The following is a 24,359-nucleotide window of genomic DNA, read 5'->3' as shown; positions in this document are numbered from 1 at the left end:
GGACATATCTAGCTGAGAAAAATTGTAACAAGGAAAGAGCTGGTAGCAGGGAGAAGAGGTTCTTGGTAAAACACAGGCAATGCTTCTATGAAGACCTTCACATTCAAAAGCGATCTTATTTTAGTTTTGAAGATCTTCTCAGGATGCATGAGTTTTCATAAGATAATGATTCCAATATGTGAGTTTAAAGTTTCAAAGATACTACCCAATCTTGCATACTCTTGAAATGACCAAAAACATTAAAACAAATATAAAAAGGTGATGTAAAAATTATAAAATATCAATACTTTATCCTCGTCATGTTTTATATGAATGCTTATTGCAAAAAAGTACTTGTTGCTGATAAAATGAATGAATCAGTAAGCAAAACAACTTAAGTTAAAACAGATGCATAAAGAATTTTTCTGATGTCCATATACCAGCATATTTTTATGCTATATTAAAACAAAAGTAGAATATTGCCTTGCTAGAACATGTAATTTACAGATTTTAGAATGTCTATAACACAGTTTCTATTAAGTGTTACTATATTAGCTTTTCTACTTAATATATTAGTTGAATACGGCACTGCCTTAACACTGCAGATTTCACACAAAATATTGCATTAATTTTATATTTTGAAAATACTTAAGATATCCACTTATAAAAAGCCTCAACAATTTTGGTAGCTATTAATGATCTTAGTTAATCACAGGCAAGTACTGTATTCTCAGTATCTGCATGATTTTCCTGGTGTTATATATCTTGTGCAGTGTTTAAAAGTACAAGTACATTAATATCTACCTCCCCATTTTATCCTATGAAGAGCACGGATTATTCTTATTTATAATGCAGACATAAAACAGCCATCTGAAATCAGCAATATGAGAGTGTAGTAAAACTGAACTTTTTTAATCATGCAATATCCAAGTTGCATACCAGTTGAAGCCAGGGAGCCCTTCTGAATTAGTCAAAGTATGCCTCTGACACCCCTTTTAGTTTTAGGGCTATTTCAATGATTTTTTACTTTCAAATAATCATTTATCAAAAGATTATTAAAAGCATTGCTGAGGGCATCCATAATGTTAAAGATATAATTTCAATATTGAAATATGACTCACTAAAGGACCTTTAATATTGCATTGTATTTATGTACAAGAAAAGAAATCCTATATTATTACAAAACATTACATTTTTAAAAATGTAGCCCTAATAAATCTGTAATTATAGATGTAATTTGATTATTTTTTTATGCTAAAACCATACTTCTGACAACTGTCCAAGAGCAAAGTACAACAGTTGTCTTCCAGCTGGCCTTTGGAGATCTGAAGCAAATTTCCCTTCATGGCATGTTGGTTTTTAGTGAAGGTGGTTCAAAGAGCAATATGTTGATGAGTATTATCCTTCTGGAACAATGCAAACAGTAGTAATTGAGCTGGATATGTAAAAAAAAAAAATTACAATATTAGAAAAAATATTTCAGCTGGCAAAAAATAAACCTGAATTTTCTTCCACAAACAATAGAGATATAAAGAACTGTGACTGGAGGTATTCTAGACATTTCAGGCAAATTGGAAACTGAATAATTGACAGAAGTATTAAATTGCCCTGGGAAATTCTTCTTTTCACTCTGTTTTCCATAGGATGAAGCCAGACCCCTCACAGAATATCCAACAAGAAATTAACAAAATCGCAAAAGGAGTTTTCAAACTAAAAGTTTCATAAGGAAAGCCTAAATTTTCCTGTTGAATAGCTCTCACATAACCCAAAAAGGAAATGCTCTACTGGTTGACATAATTCAGGAAGGATTGTGATGGGTTTTCCTTATGTAACAACACAAAAAACAAATCTTGATTACTGTGAAAAAATAAATAAAATAACTTTAAAGTTTCTTGAAGAGATGTATTTTTTTTTTTTTAGCAAGGATCTTATGAGAATTCTCTTGCTCTGAATAAGAAAAAATAATTTAGTAGTATTCTTATCAAGAAAGATCATCCTACATTTGTCTCTCTACTTTTACCTCTACTTATGGAAAAAAAAAAATCTTGTGGAAGGTCAAGCTAAACCTTCTGATCACACTTAGATCTTTCTCTTTTTCTTTTTTTCCAAATGGTAATATAAATAATTTTTTTGGAAGTAGAAGTTTTTAATCATAGAAATGCCTACAACCAAGGGATTTAGTTTTACTTCTGCCACAGTCAGCTGGAAATCTCACAGGAGTATATCTCCCTGAGTTGGTAACTACATATTACAAAGAGGAAGTTCATTGTGTAATTTGTGACTGGGGCAGTATTGCTCAGTTGGTGATCGTCACACTTTGTCTCAAAATTAAGCCTTTTATTCTTATTTCCTAGTCTCATCACAGGCCTTCCTTCTCATCTGCCTGGAATTTCTGCTTATATATGGCATAAGGTGTCTTCTACACTTGTGTGTGACAGATGTGGACTTCTATAAGATCATTGCTAGCACAGCCTGGAGTTCAGTCCTGACACCTAAGCTATACATTTTTTTCACTGTATCCAGCTCTCACAGAAGCTTTATGAAAAGATAAGGACTCAGATATATAACCACCTCTTGTACAAAAAATACATTGAGAAGTGCATAAATTTTGTACTGCTTTATCTTCTTCTTCCCTAGTCTTTTCCTATATGTGGAAGAAAACAAAAATCTATCACCTCAGTAAAACATATTTAAAATAATATGTAGTCAGCTTTTGTAGTCAGTAGTTAGAAGCTATTTATTTATTAGCATACCCTCCAGAGTTTATTTAGTAAAAGCTGATTAATGCTGTTGGTAATGTCTTTATTATAATAGCACTTTCTCTTTGGTAAAGGATTCATGTCACAATTCTCAACTAATCAGCAGGACAAATTGGCCTTAATCTCTTGTCAACTGCTAATCCTATATTTTGATCAGTGTAATATGGTTTTATTTTGAAACTAAATCAGATTACACATTAAGAATACTGATATAAGCATAATATTACATATGATAGCAATTTATTAACATTAGAAATCTGTCTCTGGACCAGGAGAGGAAATAAAAACCAAAATGGCTTGTTCCAAATCACTTGAATTATATATAGGATTTTTTAAAAAATTGAAATACGCTGTCAGATTAAAAGCAGTGAATGATGATTTCAGTTGTTGCTTTAATAACAAATTAGTTTTAGGGACAGAAAATATCAGTTTACACTTTTAGTTCAGTAATTTGTTTGCTTACCATATTCTATCTCATTTTAGACAATGAAAGGCAATCAAAGTACTTTCTCCTTCAGTGACACCACTGTTGGAAGTGATTAACCATTTTCTTTTTCAATAGGAAACATATGTACTGTATGTGTGGTAGAAGACTGTTTTTTATATAAATCCAAAGTTTGAATTGAGAAATGTAAAATTCCATATAAGACCAAGACCGGTGGTCCAAACAGATTCCCTTCAAATATTCCAGTAATTCGGAAAATTGCTCTGCAGGCTACATGCTTGGTTCATGATAGACATAGCCAAGACTGTTCTACTTATGAATACAAAAAACTTTAGACTATACTTTAGCACTTTCACCTTGTATCACTGGAGACACAGTATGTCCACATATTTAATCCAGGGGCTGCCATGGCCATAGGCTTGCTTACCATATGACTGGCGTGTTCACATGAACGTGCCTGTCCTGCTAGGTGCAGACACATGTGGTCACCAGACAAGCCCCTACAGGACTGTGGTCAAATAGGACAGCAAAAGCTGGTGCTGAGTAACAGCTGCACAAAACAATCCACATCCAACTGATACACAAGGGGTCTCCTTTCGAGGAGGTGCACTGGCTGCCCTTCTCAGGGCCAGATACAGATCAGCCCTGAACAGCACAGGCCTCTCTCAGGGAGCAGATGAGGGAGAAGGGCTGCCAGCCATAACCATGCAGGCTCCACTGTTTTCTGCTTCACCTTTAACAGCATTGAAATACAGTTCTTTACTCAAGAGCTTTCCAGAACACCCTTTTCACAGTCAATGGGTCTAAAGACTGAGTACTTTTGAAAAAGTTACATTTCACATTTGTCCTGACTTGAGCATCTAATCAGTTGTTGGGCAACTGATTGAATATATAGAGAGAAAAACTTCACATTAAAAGTCCCAGATAACTAATACAGCATGGTATTTAAATCTAGGCAAACACCACAACAGGGATTCTCTCTAGTGCTAAGACATACTTGAACAGCATACAAAGAGCTAACATCCTTAATTTGATATGTGTTAAGGTAAGAGAGACCACACTAGATCAGAACTAGTAACATAAATAGTTACATACTTGTGTACTATCACATGAATAAAATTTAGATTTCTAGGTGAGTAAGAGACTAAGTTTTTTTCTAGTCCAACTAGACATTCCCAAGATCTGTATAAAGATGTCTTCATCTTTTTCCCAGCATTCATCTCAACTCAGAGAAAATGGAAACGTATATGAAATTGCCATTCTCATAACCCACAAGTGAGTTGGTAAAACATGAGACTGCTGCAAAGACTTGCCCATTGATGTGGTCATCAGAGTTGGCACGATATTCAGAACTTTCACTATACATGATCTTTGTCCTCTTCATTTTCTCGTCTAGTATTACATACAGTAAGATGCATGCTAAAGCTTTCTGCTCTCTTTCTGTGCTCCTCCTTCTTCTACACTGTTATGCCTCTTGCTTACCCTTCCTTTCCTCTTTTTATTTTGCTTCTACTCTTCCTGGGTACTTTAAATTCCTCTCCTAAAACTTTACTTACAAAGTTTACCACAATTTCTGGCATTGCAAGTCATTGTTTTCCTCCATGTACTTGTACATTAAAATCATAGAATCATAGAATGGTAGGGGTTGGAAGGGACCTATCATCTAGTCCAACCCCCCTGCAGAAGCAGGTCCACCTAGATCAGGTCGCATAGGAACATGTCCAGGAAGGTCCTGAAGACCTCCAAGGAAGGAGACTCCACAACCCCTCTGGGCAGCCTGTGCCAGGGCTCCCTCATCCTCACGGTGAAATAGCTTTTTCTTATATTTAAGTGGAACTTTTTGTGTTCCAGCTTCATCCCATTACCCCTTGTCCTGTTGATAGCTACAATAGAAAAAAGGGATGCCTCAATCTCCTGACATCCACCATTTAGGTATTTGTAAATGTTAATAAGAAACCCCTCAGTCTTCTCTTCTCTAGACTAAACAGCCCCAGTTCCCGCAGCCTTTCCTTGTATGAAAGATGTTCCAGTCCCCTGATCATCTTGGTGGCCCTGCACTGTACTCTCTCCAGCACTTCCCTGTCCCTCTTTAAGCTGAGGAGCCCAGAACTGGACACGAGATTCCAGATGAGGCCTCACCAGGGCAGAGTAGAGGGGGAGAAGAACCTCCCTTGACCTTCTGGCTACACTCTTCTTGATGCATCCCAGGATGCCATTGGCCTTCTTACTTTGGTTTCATGATATAAATTGCTGTTTTTCCAGAGATCTGAAAATTTTCTGATCAATGTCTGAATGGTGGTTAGCACAATGGAGACCATCAGATGGGACTGCACATGGCTGAACACTATAAACTTATGTTGAACCACTTGACAATGTTACAATACTTTTGCTTAAATATTGAAAGTACAATATATCCTATGTATATTCCTTGAAATAGAAAAGTATATATATATGCATAACTATATAAATTACTAAAATATTGTAATAAAAATTATCTGTCATTTAAATGCAAGTAATCTTTTTCCATGTGAAATACACTTATCCTAGACATCTTCCTTAATTGACAATGAGAGCTTTTCAGAGTGCATTATATGGATTTTCCCTGAAATACGAGGAATAGAAAAATTGCATAAAATTTTTAAGTGGCTTGGGCATCAAAGCAGAAAAAACTCTCCATTTTTCCTAGGTAGAATGTTTCAGTATCAAATTTTAACTGAAATAAACAGAGATGAGAAAAAATTATATTGATGATGAATACACTTGTAGGCTGAAAAGAAATGATTGAAAAAGCAATATAACAGTTGTACTACAGCAATAAAATATAACTTATCATTTTGTTCAGGAAAATTGTTTTGTTTCAAAATAAGGTTTCATATTCAAATATGAAAAAAATGTCCCACAAGGAAACACATATTGAAATACACAAACACCATTTGTGACAAAGGCAAATGAATTTTGCAGCATTTCAGTGACCTTTCACAAACTTGCAATAAGCATTCTCCCCAAAGATAAGTACAGTAGCTCATATTGGCTCCTGAAAAGCAAAAAATTAGTGCATTAGGCAGGTTCCCACCAGCAGAAAAGAAAAGCCTCAGTCCAACCTGAAAAGGAACTTTGCTAAAAATAAAAAAAGAGAGAATTCAGTAAGTGTACAGAGATGAAAGATGTTTGACCATTTTTTTTCATTCCACAGAATACCATTCATAGACAGCTTCAACAGGATATCCAAATGATTAAACTGCAACACATACACATTACGTACATTTAAACGAAAATTTGAGATGCGAGACAAATCCAGTTCCTACCAGTTTGGCTGAGCTGTGAGGTGCTACGACTTTTTCGTGAGAGACCCACGATGGCGACCATCTTTGCACCGATGCTGGAGCGCCTCTTTTTGCTGCCACCACCAACAGTACCCACTGCCGTGTCCGACTGGCTGCCATCGTTCTTCTCCAGTGTGTACATGTCCCCGCTGATGCTGGTGCTCTTAGTCATGTTCTTTCCTGAGGCACCCATCTGTCTGCTTTGCATTTTGGATGTAAAGACACTGTCAGCCAGTGGACGGATAAATGGTACAGACAAAAAAGAATAAAAAAGGGAAGACAGAAAAGGACAGGTTTCAGATGGAAGGTTTTGGGAGACTGGAGGGTAAAAGCATCTAATTCACACAGATAAGGTTTGGTTTTTGAGAGGTAAAAAGAAACAATTTCAATTCTGGATTCCAGTTTGATCTGTAAACATACTTGCTCATTATTTTGTTTCAAATAATAAGCTCTTATTTACTGATTGTCTGAAAATATATTACCAGAAAAGGCATATAAAATGATTCAGATGTTAGTATACCATAGCTATGTTTTTTTGCTAGGGTAATTTAGGTTTTGCAATCAGTGCTCTGCCTCTCTTCTCATGTATATATACACAAATACTCAATATTCCTCTGTGGAACAGATACTTGATTCATTACTGGGTGGAATGAAAAGATATCAATCTGAGGAAGCTAGCTTTGGTTTCTAAATATCCATACATTTCAAGGACATTTTCAGTAGTCTGGTTTAGCTCAGTCATCCCATGAGTTTGATGACGTTACACAGTAATGAACAACCGTAGATTTTTTGCTCCCTCTCTTCAGAAACAAATACATGTATCATATATGTATTTCATACACTTGGCTGCTGTGTGACTTAGATCATCATTACTGATAAATGGAAATAAATTCTAATATACTTTTTGTAGTCATTTATTGACTGTTTCTACATGTTTCATGTGGCCGCAACTAAATTGTCTGCTGCAGCACTTCACACATGCCGTAGAGGACCTTATATTCCAGTGGTCCAGGCTAAGGGACCTTCTCTTTGGACAGAAATGGAAGAGATCTACAGTGATCACTACACAAATTTTGGCCTGGCATCTGATTAGTAGGTGTCTGGACAAACATCCAGACCTGGAAACTGAAGCATCTGTGGGCCTGAGAATACGTAGAGAATACTTCCATTTCAGTGAAGTTCTTGTGCAGAACTTAGACTTTTGCTATTATATTCAGAACAGTGCATCTCAATAAAGAGTCCCACTAGATACAGTCTTAGAAAATCCACAAAAGAGTGTGATATTTCTGGAAACCAGGGGAAATTTTACTGCTCAGCAAATGGCCCTAGAGCAAGTTTTAGTGGATATAGCCACACTCCTTTTCTCTTACCTACAATGGCCTGAATCTCTGTTAAAAAAAAAAAAAATTACATTGTTCCTTTATTAAGTTTTAATATGTTCTGACACACAAAGCTTATCTATAGAGTTAATGCAATGCCCTCAAAAGCAAAGGGATCACTGCATCTCTTCCCACTCACTGAAGGGAAAATGGGATAAAGATGCAACTATTTAAAATATTTAAGAGGTACCTATAAAGTGCCATGTTCTTTAGTTGATAGCTGCTTGTACATGAAGGTACAAAATGCTTGGAGTTAGGCCACATCACAGAGGAAAACAAGAGATCTTTTATAGAAATGGACCTCTGCCATTACGTAAAAAATATATTGTGTGTACTTCTGAAGAAGTCATAAGGGAAAATATGAATGAGAGTTTGGATCAAGAGATGGAGAGGCACAAAAGAAAGCTGAGGGTGAGCCATACTGGCCTCACCTGGACAGACAATAACAAAAGACTAGAACAGAGTGATAACCTGAAAAGTTTTTCTTAACCTTTTTAAACTCTACTGTTCCGTTAGAACACACTGATTCACATTGGCACATTTAACCCTAAGCAAAGAGTGGGGTAAGACGTGACTAAAGAGGAAGGCAGGGAAGGGGGAAAAAAAAAGTATCTGAATTTCTGGGGCTTTTTAGTATTGTGATATCTTGTGAGATAAAAACATCACATGATGTATTTTCTTTCAAACACCTTTAAGTATTGTTTTAGAGAAAGGACATGTCACACAAACTAGATCTCAGTTTCAACACTATCTATCTTGCATATAGGAAATACTAGAGAGATCTGAGGAGAACAATGTGAGGACAAGCTAATCTCTTCAACTTTACCTTTTGCAAAATTCTTCTAGAAATCAGAAAATTAGATCTTCTTATCCAGTAAAGTTAGTGTTAACCCAGTTTTCTAAGGAAAGGTGATTACGTTACCTGTCCTATCTCTCTTCTCAATATTATTAAAAATCAGTTCCAATTTGCCACAGGAGGAGAAAACTAGAGTTACTTAGTTTCTAAAACTATTTTCAAAACAGATCCTTGGAAAGAGACCTTACAAATGTCATTTTAGGGAAACACAATAGTATAAGTCATTAACTGAATCTGTTATTTCACATGGGAGCTCATTTACAAAGCAGAGACTGATTGAGAAAGTAACATTTTTACTGCTTGCAGAACAACCTATTCCAATGGTCTATTTTTCAAGAATGATATCAGAAAATCAGTGGGTTCCTGTTGTATTTACTAACAGGAAATAACAATTATAGCATTGCTTTATAAGTGATGTTTATATTTAGGAAAGGTCTTGTGTCATAGAAGTGAAATGAGAAATATTCTGTTTTCTCATAAAACTTATTTTCTTCTCTCTCTGAGGAGAAAGTTCCCATTTCCTAAGTCTAATGTCCCTTGGAGGTGCTTCATCTGTCATTTCTTAAGATATATAATTCTATTTAAGTGCAATGGATTACAATAATTACCCTTATTAAAGAAATCAATGTTGCCATGCAAAAAAGAAGTTGCTATAATTTCATTAGGCAGTTAACTGTGAAAGCACCATGCATGAAAAATTATTCTCCTTGTCTGCCATCTTAAGCTTTCTGTATGACAAAACAAAGCTTTGCTGTGTATACTTGCCAACAATGAGGTAGACTTCATTCAACCACATCTTTTTGACCAAATGAGAAAAGAAGTAGAGAACTCACTTTTGAAAATGGGAGGATATACCATTACAGATGACTAGTATTGGAAGCTATTTTTTTTTTTTCTAGAAGCGAAAACTCTGAACCCTTTCTGGCCATCCAAAACCTAACTCACTAATTATCCTTAGTAGATGCTTGGCATCCTCACTAGTGAAGCTATCTCTTTATGCAGACTATCTTCAGATAGTGCCAGAAATGGGTTTGTCACAGAAAAATAAGGTGTTGCATGTCAAGTTTTGTACCTTTCTGAGGTAACAGAAATATAAGATTGAGGGAGTAAATTAAAAGACAGTAAATCCTACCACCTTTTATCTTAACAGGACACAAAAATTACTTACACCTGAGGTTTTCTTCATATGTGGGTATCCACAAACATAACCATACAAACACATCCAGTTAAAGATGCACAGCAATTTTTTTTAACTGATGTTAAATACAAGTAATTTTTGAGATGATATGAGTCAAGAAGTAAATATATACCAAAAGTATAGTTCTCAGGGTGCCTTATAAGATATTAATTTAATTACTCTTAATTATTTATTTATCATTTATTATTATTTAGTTAGTTAATTAGTCAGCTGTTAACTATGCTAGTCCCAATCACATGTGCATGATGGTGTAATAGTCACCTTTATTAGCATAAAAACAAGAACAATACCATAGCACAACCCCAGCTGCATGTCAGCCTACAGTCTATAACAACAGCAGAGTGAAGGTGACAGCCAGACCACTGGCTTTGGCTTATGTGCAGCAACTGGTCAACAAGAATGAGGCAATGGGCAAGGCTCATATGAAAATGTTCTTTTCTGCATTACCCCTACATTCAGGACTCTACCAGAGGACAATGAGACCCGCAGACTGGTGTATGTCTGTGTAAGCAGGCTAGAAATTAGTCAGATGCTTCAGTTTCCAAGTGAACAAAGAAAAGGAAAGATTTACTCTTTACTCTGCCTTCAGCTCTAATTAAAGTGTCTACTATTTTTTTTCAGTTGTGAGAAGTATTTTTAAACACTCTTCCTAAGATACAGAATTCCTCTGTAATCTCTTCATAAACAGGCAGAAGGAATACTCAAGCAAGTTAAATGACTAATAAGAGCTAAGTGTAAAACAAACTGAAACCTGATCATCAATTTAAACAGCCTACTTAAAGTAAATTCAAGATACTAAGCATATTTATATTTTCCCAAGTAATAATTATTCTAGATAGTCAGGATCAAGCTGGGCACGTCAGTTTCCTATGTATTTTACAGTAAATTTTTTAAACTTCAGTTGTTTGTGGCCACCTACACTATGGATAAATTTTAGAGGAATATATTCTTAAAACTAAAGCAGAGAGTTCTTCAAAACAAATGAAAAAAAATATTAGAAAAGAAATTACTGTAATCCATCTATAAATAATTGTGCTTTAAAGCCAACAGTGGACTATGACAACCAGATATTATTCTTAAAAATGTACCATACCAGCCAAACAAGAGAAGTCAGACTGACAGATACCTATGATAGAAAATTTAATATGATTCTTATTGTCATTGAAGACCCCTCTGCCACATCTGTAGTACTTAATAAACTGTCTCAGGCCTATTCTCTGACCTTGACAGCCTGCATACACACAGCTAGCTTAAATCCTTTCTAAAACAGGGTTAAGTCAGGCATGTTCCCTAGAGCAAATGGACCATGATCTGTACTATCTCCTGAATTGAGTCTAGGTTGAGTCAGAGGCACCTTAGTGTGTGCAGCACAGAGCTCTGCCAAGGAGGACACAAGTTGTGTAAATATGGATTATCAAGACTATGTCCTGGCTTGGTCTGGCCTACTGTTATAGACATAACCCTAAGTTCCTTGATGATACTACAAATTTTCAATTGTGTTCAAATTCTAATATTTAAAAAGTCAAATCTAGTCCATAAACTTTTTCAGAATGCTTTTTAAAGAAAAAACAGCTTTAGCAGGCAAGTTGGACTACACGATCTCTAGAGGTCCCTTTCAACCATTACCATTCTGTGGGAAAACTGTAAGCAAGTACAAACTGTTATTCACACCTAATGCTTCTGGAACACGCAATGTCTTAAAGGCATTAATCTTCAAGGTCACTTGTCAAGAGACTCACTTGTTTTCAAAACAGGGAGTGGAATTATTCTCTGGAATAAAATGTGCTGTCATGGCTTTCCAGACTCTTACTATAGTAGATAATACTAAACTATTATGTTTTTCTCTCCAGTTTGTCAATATATGCACTCAATTACAGAAAGATTAGAAAACATTGTCAGGGAATCCCCCAAAACACCATGCCTAGGCCTGGCTACTTGGAAAATGATCCTTTCTGGAACTGATGCACAGTAAGAGTGCAATACCGTAAAATGCCTAAGGAAATCTTCATATAAAGGAGGCAGAGAAGTAGGACTCACAAGATCTTTGTTCATTTGAACAGAACAGTTCCTTGATATCTGACAAAGAAGGAAAGTAACTACTTGTGAGGTTTGGGTTAAGGAGCAGATTTCATGGTGCAAAATTCTCATCCTGTCACTACAGGTAAAAATCTGCAATCTCTGGCCGCAGCTTTTGAATCAGTTTCAGATTTGGAAGGCATCTCACTAGTTGATCAAGTTCTTGCCTACAGAAATAGAAAGTTTTCATATCAACTGGATGATTAGTATACTAAGTGCCAAATTTCCTCAGGAACCTTTATCTTAGGCCAGAAAAACAAAACAAAGCCAAATATAGACTAAAAAAAATCCCCAAATGCTGACGTGTAGGAATCCTTATGCTTTATCATGGCTTTTGAGGTTATTATATGGCAAAAACAGAGAATGGAGATGGAGGAACTAAAGACAATGACATCCCCAAAAGCTGTTACTGCCATAAAAAGCAATTATGAAGCTAAACTAGTATAATACACTGGCTTAGTCTTTCTCCATAGACAAGCAATACAAATGACAAAAAGACCCAAACTCAAATCTTAGGACAACATGGTCATTCAAAAAACAAATTCCATACCCTTTCAGATATTCTCTGTCACTATCTAATTTTTCTCTTCTTGACTTATCAAAACAACAATTAGGCTCTTGTAAAGTTAATATATCTCTTTCCTTGTATCTCATTTGTTAAATAATACTACAACCTGACTTCTGGCTCCAAATAAGACCCAGTGCCAGGACCTCAGCCCTGTAGCTAGTGACCCAATGAACTGAAGGGATATTTCCCATAACCCCTAATTTTTCCCCTGTATTTACTCCTATCTCCTTCCTCTCTCTGCTTTTCCTTCTCTCATCTTCCTTACTAACACACTGTCTAGACAGATATTTTGTGTTGAATGTAGAAACACTTCCTTCTTCAGTAACCTGGTAAGTTGATAACACATTATCAGGAGTTCTGCAGGAGGAAAGCACTGCTAAAGTTATTCTAAAAGTGGTTTTTAAAACAGATCCTGGCCCTCAACTGTAACAGTGCACAGCAGAAAGCAACATAGGGAGCAGTACAGAATCTTTACACACAGTGACTCTGTAATGACTAACAAATTGCAAATAGTATCACCTGTTCTACAAAGAATAAATAAAAATGCTATTCCGTTTCTATGTAAGAATGGTGGACTAAAATTATTATGACAATCTTGGTTTGGTTTTTTTTAACTTACCAATATATATACTTTACCAAAACCAGTATTATGAAGCACAAGCATTTTTGCATTCTACAATATTATTAATATTTTTAAATGTGAAGGAAAAGACACCAATGCTATTTATTGAACTGTACATTGCTAGTGGGATTTTTGAGGATATTATCTGTATTTTTGCAGTCATCTTTACAGCAGAATTGTAAACTAAAACATCTTATTGCTCTGTCAAAAGAGTACGTATTGGAGAATCAAATTTACAGGTTAGTCATTTGGTGGATCTTATGGATTTCTTTTTTCCCAATGCAAAGTCAATATTACTAATTTCCTACCATTTAGCTTAGTTCTCTTTTAATGATGTCTATTGAAAATGAAGTAGTTGAAACAGTAGAAATCCACTTTTCCAACTGTGGGATACAGCTATGTACTGTGATGTCCTAAGGAAAGGATTTTCAAAAGGATTTTTTTTTCAATTGTTGTAATAGACACTTTCTAATTCATTTCTCTTGTGAGACTGGAAAACACACTGAAGACTTTGTTTACAGCTTTTTACAAGCAGGAGAGGAATTTTAATGCTGTTCTCAATAGGCTGCTTAACTCAATTGAGGAGGCTCTCATTTCATTAATTTGTTGAAGAAATTTAACTAAAAAAGCATTATGGGGACAGCTGTGATGTGGGAAATAACATTTCCATGGGAACAATGCTTCTGGCCAATGCACGTACCCATGTGCCAATTCGCATCAAAGAGAGACACTGCAGGTTTGAAATTATAATGACTTAGTCTCCTGAGATGCACTTCGTCAAAAATTATCCTACTAACTCATTTGTGTCATAAATCTCAATAGCTACTGGACTGACGTAATTATTAGTTTTATGGAAATTATAACAAGAACGTCGATGGGAAACAATAAAGCAGTGATTATAAAGTCTTTTGTTATGGATATTAGTATTCAAAGAAAACTTGTGTGCACATCTCAAAATAAAAGCAACCATACTTTTACATGAAGAATCTTCTTTCAAAGGTGTCTTTCATTGCAAATCAGAAATACATCACCTGTTATTACAAATAGATTGACTTGAACTCAACCTTCTCCACTCTGCTAAGTATCAATCTCTGCTCATTTATTATAAATCAATAGATTTATAACTTTTTCTATATCATGCCTAGTTTTGTTTTGGGTTTTTTTTTAGATAGGAATACATTTCAAAATCATTTAGGGTCAGGCCATTGGATTATTTAGCAAACATTGCCATAAATGCCACAAACGAGTGAAGCATAAAAAACTCTGTAACAGGTAATTGTTTCCAAACACGCAGTTGAATTCACCACAGAGCTTCAGAGATTTTTTATAACAGTTCTCACTAACTTTTAGTTAATGACTATTTTTAATATAAAAATGCAATTTATAACTTTTAAAAATGGTAATATTTAAATTATGAAAAAATATTACATTAAGATTCATTACTGTTGATAAACTTTCATGTATTCCTTTACAAAGGTACAGAAAAGCTTTATCATCTTGCTAACAGCAATGAATCTTTGCAGAAATCTCTTCCTTTGATACAGTGAATTAAATCACTACTAAAGTCATTACTATGCATGAATGCAAAAGAAGGCTAGTGAAAAAAACTGAGGTCCAAAAGTCTTGCGTTAGTCAGCTGTCATACTTATTTGTAAGTACAAGCAGTCCATATGAGCTCTGAAAATTTGGCAATAAAGTAAGTATATTCCAAGCAAAGACAGAGTCCTTTTTGTATAGCATCCAAAATCTTTGAGTTTAGAAAGCATCTTCTCTAGCCCAGTCTGGCAATGACGCAATTGTGTTTGCAAAAACAGGTTAACAAGAAGCTCCTGCTTGTAAAATCAACAGTGAGCAATCTGACTTAGTTTAGAATGTCTCTTACAGAAATGTCTTTTTCATGTACTTAATCTGGAAGTTAAATGTTATGTACTTATTCAAACATGGTGTTGCATTACAGTCTTCCATCAGAGACAAGCAGTGAATTGAGAAACTAGATTTAAATCCCCTATGTGTCCAAGACCTAAAACCACCAGAGAAATAATGGAAAATCAAATTGGGAAAGTGAGAAAAATTTCAGCCTTGAAGACAGAAATGCTTAAAATTATATAGAGGTAAGAGACATCATGTATTGGCTTGGGCTAACAGGAATAATGATTTATAATCTTTCCGTGTTAAACTGAAGTTATCTATAAGGAAGATTTTGTTATTCAGGAAACACATTAACAGCTGGAAAACTTCAGAAGACAGACATGCAGGAGCTGCATAGGATGCACTACTGAGATTACATTAAGGGGAAAAATCACATAATACACAGGGAAGAGACAGATGTCTTAAAAGAGCTTTATTTAAATAAATTGCTGTAGTCAATATGGATTTCAGTACAGCTGCAGCTATACTTCACTCACGAAAGACTGGATTGCTTTGATTAGTACTGTACAATGTGGATATGCACATGCTCACTGTACTGTTTATGCGTATGTCTGTGGCAGTCAGCATCAAAAGAATAAAGCAACTCTGATGTTTTCTTCCTTCCTTGTAAATTCAGGTTGCTTGAGGACTAAAAAAAATCAGGGTCAGAATAGACACTGCTAACATCTTGCAAACCCATAGCATCTCTCAGAATTGATCTTCTGGGACTGCAAACTAAACGGACATGAGCAAGCGATCTGAAGCCATAATTACCTCAACCAAAAAGACATTATGTGGGACATCGTGATCTTGGCTGTCTGACTTCTGTCACACTGACAAAATGACTTTGAGTTACTTTGAGCCTCTGAGGGAAATTAAACTTAAGACCATCATAAAAACAAAATGTTGTGAGGAAATGTGGCTTATATCTTTCTTAAAGCAAGTTGGCAAACTTTGATATTCTGACCTAGGGAGGACAGGTCTATGACCAGAAGTCCCTGCTAAGGCACTATGCACTTTGCACACCGTGCATGCTTGGAGCAAAGGCTTCTCTTCTTTCCCTTTAGGCTCAATAGAAACATGATTGTGTCATAGCTACTAACTGCAAAGTGTTGGGCTTCCAATGGTACTTGTAGGAAAATATATAGGTGTGTTTCCTACTAGGTGACACCTCATGACACATCTCAGATTATTTAGGTAGTGCCTTATTTTCTTTATAGACTGCAAAGTGTATGAATGCCACACAGGTACAGTGATAGTATTGAAGCAAACTTTTGGGTAACGTCAAACCACTGGAACATCATCTTATCATAGGTGTTAAGTAGGCAAGAGTAAGACCAGCCCTGGAGTCCTGACCCTAAGTTAAAATATCATATTTGCCAGATATATTTGGCAATCTGTTTCAAAGACACTGGCACAAAACTGTAAATATGGGCTAGAAATATTTTTATAAAGTAACAATAAGGAGTATATGCTTGTTTCTTAAAAGTCTAAGTGATAAGCTTATTGATTATTTTTAATGACTCACATTTAGAGGAATCAGAAAAGGAATCATATTAATTTTACAGAATATTTTCACTTTTCTGTTAAAATAACACTCAGGTAAAAACAGTGAAAACATACAGCACTAAGACAGAACCATAGAATGATAATTCTAATTACAATTATAATATGAAAGAAAGGAAAGCCTGATAAGCTTCATCATTCAATTCCTTGTTTTTAGAAGTTTCTACTCAACTCTTAGTTGTTGCTATTGTTATTCTTGGCCATGGACCTATTGTACTCAATTCTGTACAAAGAAATCTGCCTATTGAAGAACTTATTATTCAATCTAGTTTCAAATATCTTCCGAAAATTACTCTTTTTAAACATGGTTTAAAGTGTAAAAAACTAATTTCAATATTTATATTTATAAACCTTCATTTTAATTTTTCTCACATTCTTACATGTCTACAGGGCTTTCTATTTCCACCTCTTGTTTTTTGCTTTTTTTTTTTTTTTAAACTACTGATGCACTGGTTTTAAATAACCTTTAGTAACAGGAGTAGTACATCAATGCTTTCTGGATCACAGGTCAGAGCTGATTCAACAAGGGTTAAAGTACATCCTGCATTTCACAGAGATGGAAGCAGACTCAAAGATACTGTGCTGCTGTTAAAGAAAAAATGTCGGAGTTCCCTGTTGAGCACCATACAGCAAAGCTGCAGAATGTTTCAAATGAGGTAGTTTCACTGTTCACCTGTTAATAGTGTGTGCTTCCAAATTCATTACTTTATTATTTCTCAGTGGATTGAAATAAGTTTCCTAGCTGTAAAGGAGTCTATACATCTTTTGTACTTACTTCAAAATAAGAAGAAAAAATAAATCTCCAAGGTTTTGATAGATGGTGACAAATAATGTAGAAACAGGTGACTGCTAGATTTCTTAAATTATTTGCTTTCTACTTTCAGTACATAATTCACCACAAGTATATGAATTGATGTAACTCCTTTCTGAACCACTGATCTTTTGTATCCTCTTCCATAATATTTTTTCAGAAGTCACAGATAATTTTAAACTGTATGTCATCTGCAAAAGTGTAAAAAACAAATGGCCAAATTACTGAATCTGTGAGTTACTACAGACCTAGTAGCTATATAAATTTACAGCTTTTGAAGATTTGCCTCACTTTGGAACACTGAAGCTAAGAAGCTTGTGTCAAAAAGTAGTGGCTTTGAATCTGTGCTTCAAATGGGGCAACAATTTCTTATGAACTACTAACAGAGTCTACACAAACCAATAATAGTAATGAACTATTACTGAAAGAAGGTTTATTTTGAGCCCTTAGATTTTGGACTCATACACTGGCAATATGTAAATAGCTCTCTGCTTATATAGTCAGAAGAATGCAGGAGAGTTATGCTAGGTGGACATAAAAGAAATCTGCTACTTTTTGTTCAAGGACTCAGTCTGTTATGCCTCTCCCAGCTGTGTCAATAATGAAGAGGTTTTTTGCGGCTGAAAAAAGCTGGTGAACATTGTACTGCAATCTACAGTTCTCATCCCAGCAATGACAAGGTCACATTGTTGAGATGTTAAGAAATTTGTAGCGCTGACATCTTGGGGTGAGATGCAGGAAACTGCATGTTGACATGTTTTATCTGAAAAATTACATGAACATAGCAATTACATAGCAATGACATACCTCAGTTCTATCTCCTCCATGGCAGATAATTTCTGCCTTGTATAATTTGCTGTGTGAATCTCATCTATCTATACACACACAGAGAGATGTATATATGTCAAGAACTATCAGGAGCATAGACTGCTTGTACTGGAATTTTGCTAAAGGACCAATTATGCAGTGAGGAAAGGAGTCTCAGGCTACATCTTTCTCTTAAAAACATATGGTGTTTTTGGCTAGAAAGATTAGGCACAATTAACTTCTTCCATCCAGCAGTGCAGTTGGAGCAATCATAATCATGCTGAACTAGCCTTAAGAAAGCAAAAAGCACACACAAATTTAAAATGAATTCTTGATGCTTGCTGTCTTTTGCAGTTTTGAATATTTTTACCAGAATATAAATTTAAAAAAATATATATCTGTCTTCCACCCCTGTGAAGAAGGTTTCACAGACTTAATTGACATGCTTTTTCATCCAGTTGTCAAAAACACTGCATTTAACTGATAATAGCTGCAATCATAGTGGAAGGCTCATAAAACCTGAAATACTAAGATCACAATATAATGAAAAACCAAGGAACAAATGCTCATCAGGAATCAGTTTTAAAACCTGCAAATTAACTTTTTAAAATATTTTTTTTGAGTGAATGACACAAAAAGAACTAGAAAGTTCATTTGAAATGAATCTTCACACCCAACAAAGGAAGGGGCAGGGAGAGCATGAAGAACCATTAGGAAGATAAAAAGTTTTGTGTCTCAAGAAATCCATTACATTCTGCACTCTTTCTTGTATCTTCAAGTGCCTCTGCAAAAATTACATATCAAATTACTTTTTCTACTACAAATTCTTCTTCCTCAGTTATGTTCCTACTTAATTAGCTCTATGTTTTCCTTCTGTTAGCATTCACTTCTTCTCTTTACACGGGATGTCACTGACTTTTTCTGAATTACAGCAAAACTCATGACCAATTCTCCTGTGCTGTCTCTGCATTCTCCTCTTTATGTATTTATTTCTTCTTCCTCCTGCATGGATGCAGAAATATCTAACTCTATCTCTTCCTCAACTGTTTGGTTTGCCTACGTGATCATATGCTATCTCCTCATTAGCTTTCCCCTCATTGCTTTTTTCCTTATTCTTACCTCTAGCTACCTGGTCATCATTGGCTCTTTCCCTAAATCATAGAAACATGCTTTAGAATATCACTTTAGAATGTAATGCAGAACCTCTAAATCTTGCTCTCATCAGTTCTGCAACTACAGCCACAACTCCTTTTGCCTATCCATATCAGAATTAATTTAATATATTGTTTATTTAGAAAAATGTTATGGAAGGTTTACAATTTAGAGTAGTCTTAAACAGATTTCCTGTAATAAAAATTATGAATGCTGACACATTAGATCTAGACTTTTTATGTCCCTGATATCATCAGGGAGTTGGAATAAGAAATAATGTCAGGGAATTATACATAATGAATCCTTAAAAATTACAACAGGAAAGTTTGATCCATGCTTTCTGTTGACTAATATTTCTTGTCAAGAAAGAACACAATTATGTTTTCCCTGTAGGTCAAGTATATGCCAAGATATAGTTTTACAGGGTTTAATGAAGGCAAAATCTGATGGTCCAGCCATTTCTGCCAAAAAAAGATTATTGATTTACTGTGCTCCAGTGCTCCAAAAGCTAATGCAGTTTTATTGTTCTGAGGGACTCTAAAACAGCCATGGAATGAATCCACGGTAGCTATTAGTCTTTTTGGTCATTTAAGTTACATTGAACCCACTTATGATCTGAGCAGACTGAAGCCCTTAGTGTGACTATTATCATTACTCATAAAGTACATAAGCACAGGGATGTCTAGAGGTATGATGTATCCTTAATGAGCTAATTTTTGATGGTGGAGTGTCTGAGAGCAGCTGCTGCATTCCAGATTGCCCAGAGGAAAGATAACTGATATTCAACTAAAGATACATCTCTGAAGTAAAATATATATATTGAAAATTCCCATCTGGAATACAGCTCTTTTTGTTGCCCAAGATCTCAAGAAGTAAATGTTAATTTACTACCATTCTGAGATGGATGAACTTGTTGCTTTGGTTCTGTCGAGTCTCTCAAATATCTATTGATATGTTTAATTAAAGTGATGCTTTGGTGATTATTTAATATTGATGGCATATCTGAGAACACTTTTTGGACAGCTGAAGTTGTTAACTTATAAGTATCTTGGTTTCCCTTGGTAGATGAGGAAGGGGTTAAAGACTTGTTAGGCAAGCTGTTGGAGTCAATGGGACCTGATGGAATGCATCCAAGAGTGCTGAGGGAGCTGCTGATGTGGTTGTTAAGCCTCTCTCCATCATTTTTGAACAATCATGGAGAACAGGGGTGGTGCCTGAGGACTGGAGAAAGGCTAATGTCACTCTAGCCTTCAAGAAGGGCAAGAAAGAGGACTCAGGAAACTACAGACTGGTCAGCCTCACCTCCATCCCTGGAAAGGTGATGGAACAACTCATCCTGAATCTTATTACTAAAAATATGGAGGAAAAAAATGGTTATCAGAGGGTGTCAGCATGAATTCACCAAGGAGAAATCCTGTTTGACCAACCTGATAGCCTTCTATGAGAGTATAATTGGCTGGCTAGATGAGCAAATGTTGTCTGCCTTGACTTCAGCAAGGCTTTTGACACTGTCTCCCACAATATCCTCATCAGAAAGCTCAGACTGTGTGGATTGGATGAGTGGATGGTGAGGTGGATAAAGAGCTGACTGAATGACAGAGCCCAGAGGGTGGTGATCAATGGCACAGAATTGAGTTGGAGGCCTGTGGCCAGTGGAGTTCCACAGGGATCGATTCTGGGGCCAGTCTTGTTCAACATCTTCATCAATGACCTGGATGAGGGGACAGAGTGTACCCTCAGCCAGTTGGCTGATGACACCAAACTGGGAGGACTGGCTGATTCTCAAGAAGGCTGTGCTGCCATTCAGCGAGATCTCGACCAGCTTGAGAGTTGGGCAGAGAGGAATCTCACGAGGTTCAACAAGGACAAATGTTCACAATGTTTCAGTATAGATAACTATGTGTGTTAATGAATGCATATATATATATATATATACTTTCAGTTATACTTATATAGGAATAAATCTTAGAAGAATATTCAGATAGACAATAATATTAATCTAGAGGCAAATAACACTAGAGGCTCCATTTTGGGAATCACAACTCAACGCAACCAGAAGTCATTACATGGCAGTCGCTCAATAATATCTTGTTTTTCTGTCAATCAATCCTGACTTGTGCTGCTTCTTTCTGAAGGCAGAGAGCAACTAACAAACAGAAGAACAAGTTTGTTGAACAAATATTTGAACAAATATTTGAACAAATATTTGTTTCTCAAAGAGGACTTTACATTCTGTGAAAGACAGCATTTTGGCAGAAGATTAATCTGAGTGAAAGCTGGAAACTAAGAATAGGGTCATACTTTTTTGAGAGACAGGAATTCCAGATGCATTAAACTGGGAACTTAGTAAGAGCAAGGAGAGAAAAAGGTTTTTAAAACATTGTTTCCCACACTGCCATTTAGCAGTAAACATGTAAAACAAGGCAGTCTTAAAGACACCTATTTCTAAAGAAATGCTTTTACTGAATTCTAAAATGCACTCATGAGTAAGGAATGATGACACCTAATGTACAAGATATAAAATCTGTAGTATTGGCCCATACCACCCGAGACTGAGTACGATGCATTTTGATTCTCTTCTTGAACCACCTTTCTTTTGTGCATGTTTATGTGTATGTACAGGGATGTAAATATGTAAAATTGTAGCAAAGGAAGAAAATGGATTTCCATAGAGTGCTCTGTGCTTACCCTAATATAGAATCATAGAATCGTTTCAGCTGGAAAAGATCATTAAGATTATTGAGTCCAGCCTTTGTCCCAGACCTATCAACCACTAGATCATTTCCCTAAGTGCAACATCCACCTGTCTCTTAAACACCTCCAGGGATGGTGACTCCACCACCTCCCTGGGCAGCCCATTCCAATGTCTGACAATCCTTTCAGTAAAGAAATTCCTCCTCATATCCAGCCTGAACCTTCCCTGGAGCAACCTGAGGCCATTTCCTCTTGTTCTATTGCTTGTCACAAGGGAGAAAAGGCCAACCCTCGTCTTGCTACAACTTTCTTTCAAGTAGCTGTAGACAGCGATAAGGTCTCCCCTGAGCCTTCTTTTCTCCAGGCTAAACAGTCCCAGATCCTTCAGCCCTTCCTCATGTGAGACGTGTCCCAAATCCTTTCCTAGCTTGGTAGCTTGCCTCTGGGTCCTCTCCAGCACTGCAATGCCTTTCTTGTAGAGAGGGGCCCAAAACTGGACACAGTATTCAAGGTACTGCCTCACCAAAGCCCAGTACAGGGGAATGATCACCTCCCTGCTCCTGCTGACAACACTGTTCCTGATCCAGACCAGGATGCCATTGGCCCTCTTGGCCACCTGGACACACGGCTGGCTCATGTTCAGCTGCTGTCAACCAACACTGCCAGGTTCCTCTCTGCCTGGCAGCTTTCCAGACGCTCCTTCCCAGGCCTGTAGCGCTGCTGGGCGTTGTTGTGGCCCAAGTGCAGGACCCAGCACTTGGCCTTGTTGAAACTCATGGCACTGGCCTTGGCCCAGCCATCCAGCCTATCTAGATGTCTCCATAGAGCTTCCCTACCCTCAAGCAGATTGACACTTTCACCCAGTTTAGTGCCATCTGAAAACTTACTAAGGGTGCACTCTAACCCCAACATATATGAGCATGGTTTTACAGCCATAAGTTATCTACAAATAGTGCAGAATTAGTAGGTTAAAATAAAGGTGGGTTTTTTTCTGGGATTTTCTGCCATTCTTGTGTAAGTGAGAGGTTTCAAGAATTTTCAGCAAATCTCAAACCCATTGTTTGCTAATGAAGAAAGAAGGAATAATGCACCATTTTCAATACAAAATATCACTCATTTAGATTTAAAGTCATGGTTCAAAGAAATTATGGTAAAATGCATAAATCTAGACTATTGTCTGATAAAACCAGAGACAACTGTGCTGAAATTTTTCTGGACATAGTATAGCATCAGAGGCACAAGATGTCTCCACAATACAGCAACCCTAGACAGTTATTCAGATGGAACAAAAAAAAAGGGAAAATCATTTATCCACATCAATTGTTGATCAATATGCACATTTATCAGCCTACACAAAGAGGATTTTTTTAAAAAATAACCTAAAAAATCTAAATTCTCTGTTTTAGTACTGACAACAATGAAAGTAAAGATGGTTCTGATATTGATGGGATACCACTCAACAAAAGATTTTTCCCTGGAATAATAATTCGGGCAAGAAATATAACAAGGAATCTTACAATTTCTATTGTTTAGTATAGTCAAACCCAGACACTAGTCTAAACTGATTTACAAAACAATATGCTGTAGTTGCATGCATAAAAATGAGTCAAGTTAGTGTGCTACATCATTTGTATGCAAACAAGTTCACTGAAGCTAAGAGTGAAACTTGCTTAAGTATGAAAGCATCACGATTGAAAGGAAAGAAAGCCGCAGAGAAAATAGACAATAAGTTAAGCAAAGAGAAAAAAAAAAGGGGATGAGAAAAGTAGGGTCCTGGTACAGAAGGAAGAATAAGTCTATAGAAATAGAAGTATATTTTACCTGTCATCCTCTTTCCCTTCCTCAGCTTGGTCTTCTTGAGCTTTTTCATCATGCCCTGATCCTTTGATTTCCTCCTTATCACAGCTCTCTGTCACTTCTTGCCCTTCCTTTTTTTCATGAATTTCTTGCTCATTTGCTTTTTCCTCCTTCTCCTCCTCTTTTTCTTCCTCCTCAGGTAATATTCTATTTTGTTCATCCCTTTCCAGCCCCCCCTCTTTTTCCCCCTCTATATCCCTTGTCCTCCTGAAGTCATTAAAAATCGGAAAAGGCATGCAAAAAGAAAAAAGAAAGGAAAAAAATAAAGGTCATGGAGGAGAACATGCATGAACAGTTAAGAAAGAAAATGCAAAAAAAACCACCAAACCACCAAACAAATTAACCAAACCAAAACTAAA

General features: G+C 36.2%; 1 protein-coding gene across 27 annotated transcripts in view; it reads right to left on the bottom strand.

Annotated features, from left to right (window-relative positions):
* The window catches only part of RIMS2 (regulating synaptic membrane exocytosis 2), a 466,103-nt gene that overhangs the window by 41,895 nt on the left and 399,849 nt on the right, over window positions 1-24,359 (bottom strand). For 12 of the 27 annotated variants that reach the window (XM_061995371.1, XM_061995378.1, XM_061995367.1 and 9 more), the window contains one exon: window positions 6,489-6,730. The exons of 14 other annotated variants lie outside the window; for them this stretch is intronic. In XM_061995371.1, coding sequence (XP_061851355.1) covers window positions 6,489-6,730 — 242 coding nt within the window. Of the gene's footprint in view, window positions 1-6,488; window positions 6,731-23,964; window positions 24,208-24,359 lie in introns of all 27 variants that reach the window. One more of the 27 variants, XM_061995366.1, reaches the window with a different exon arrangement.

This window comes from Colius striatus, chromosome 4, assembly GCF_028858725.1.
Source record: "Colius striatus isolate bColStr4 chromosome 4, bColStr4.1.hap1, whole genome shotgun sequence".
NCBI classification, from domain to species: Eukaryota; Metazoa; Chordata; class Aves; order Coliiformes; family Coliidae; genus Colius; species Colius striatus.
This window is presented reverse-complemented; position numbering and strand designations above follow the sequence as displayed.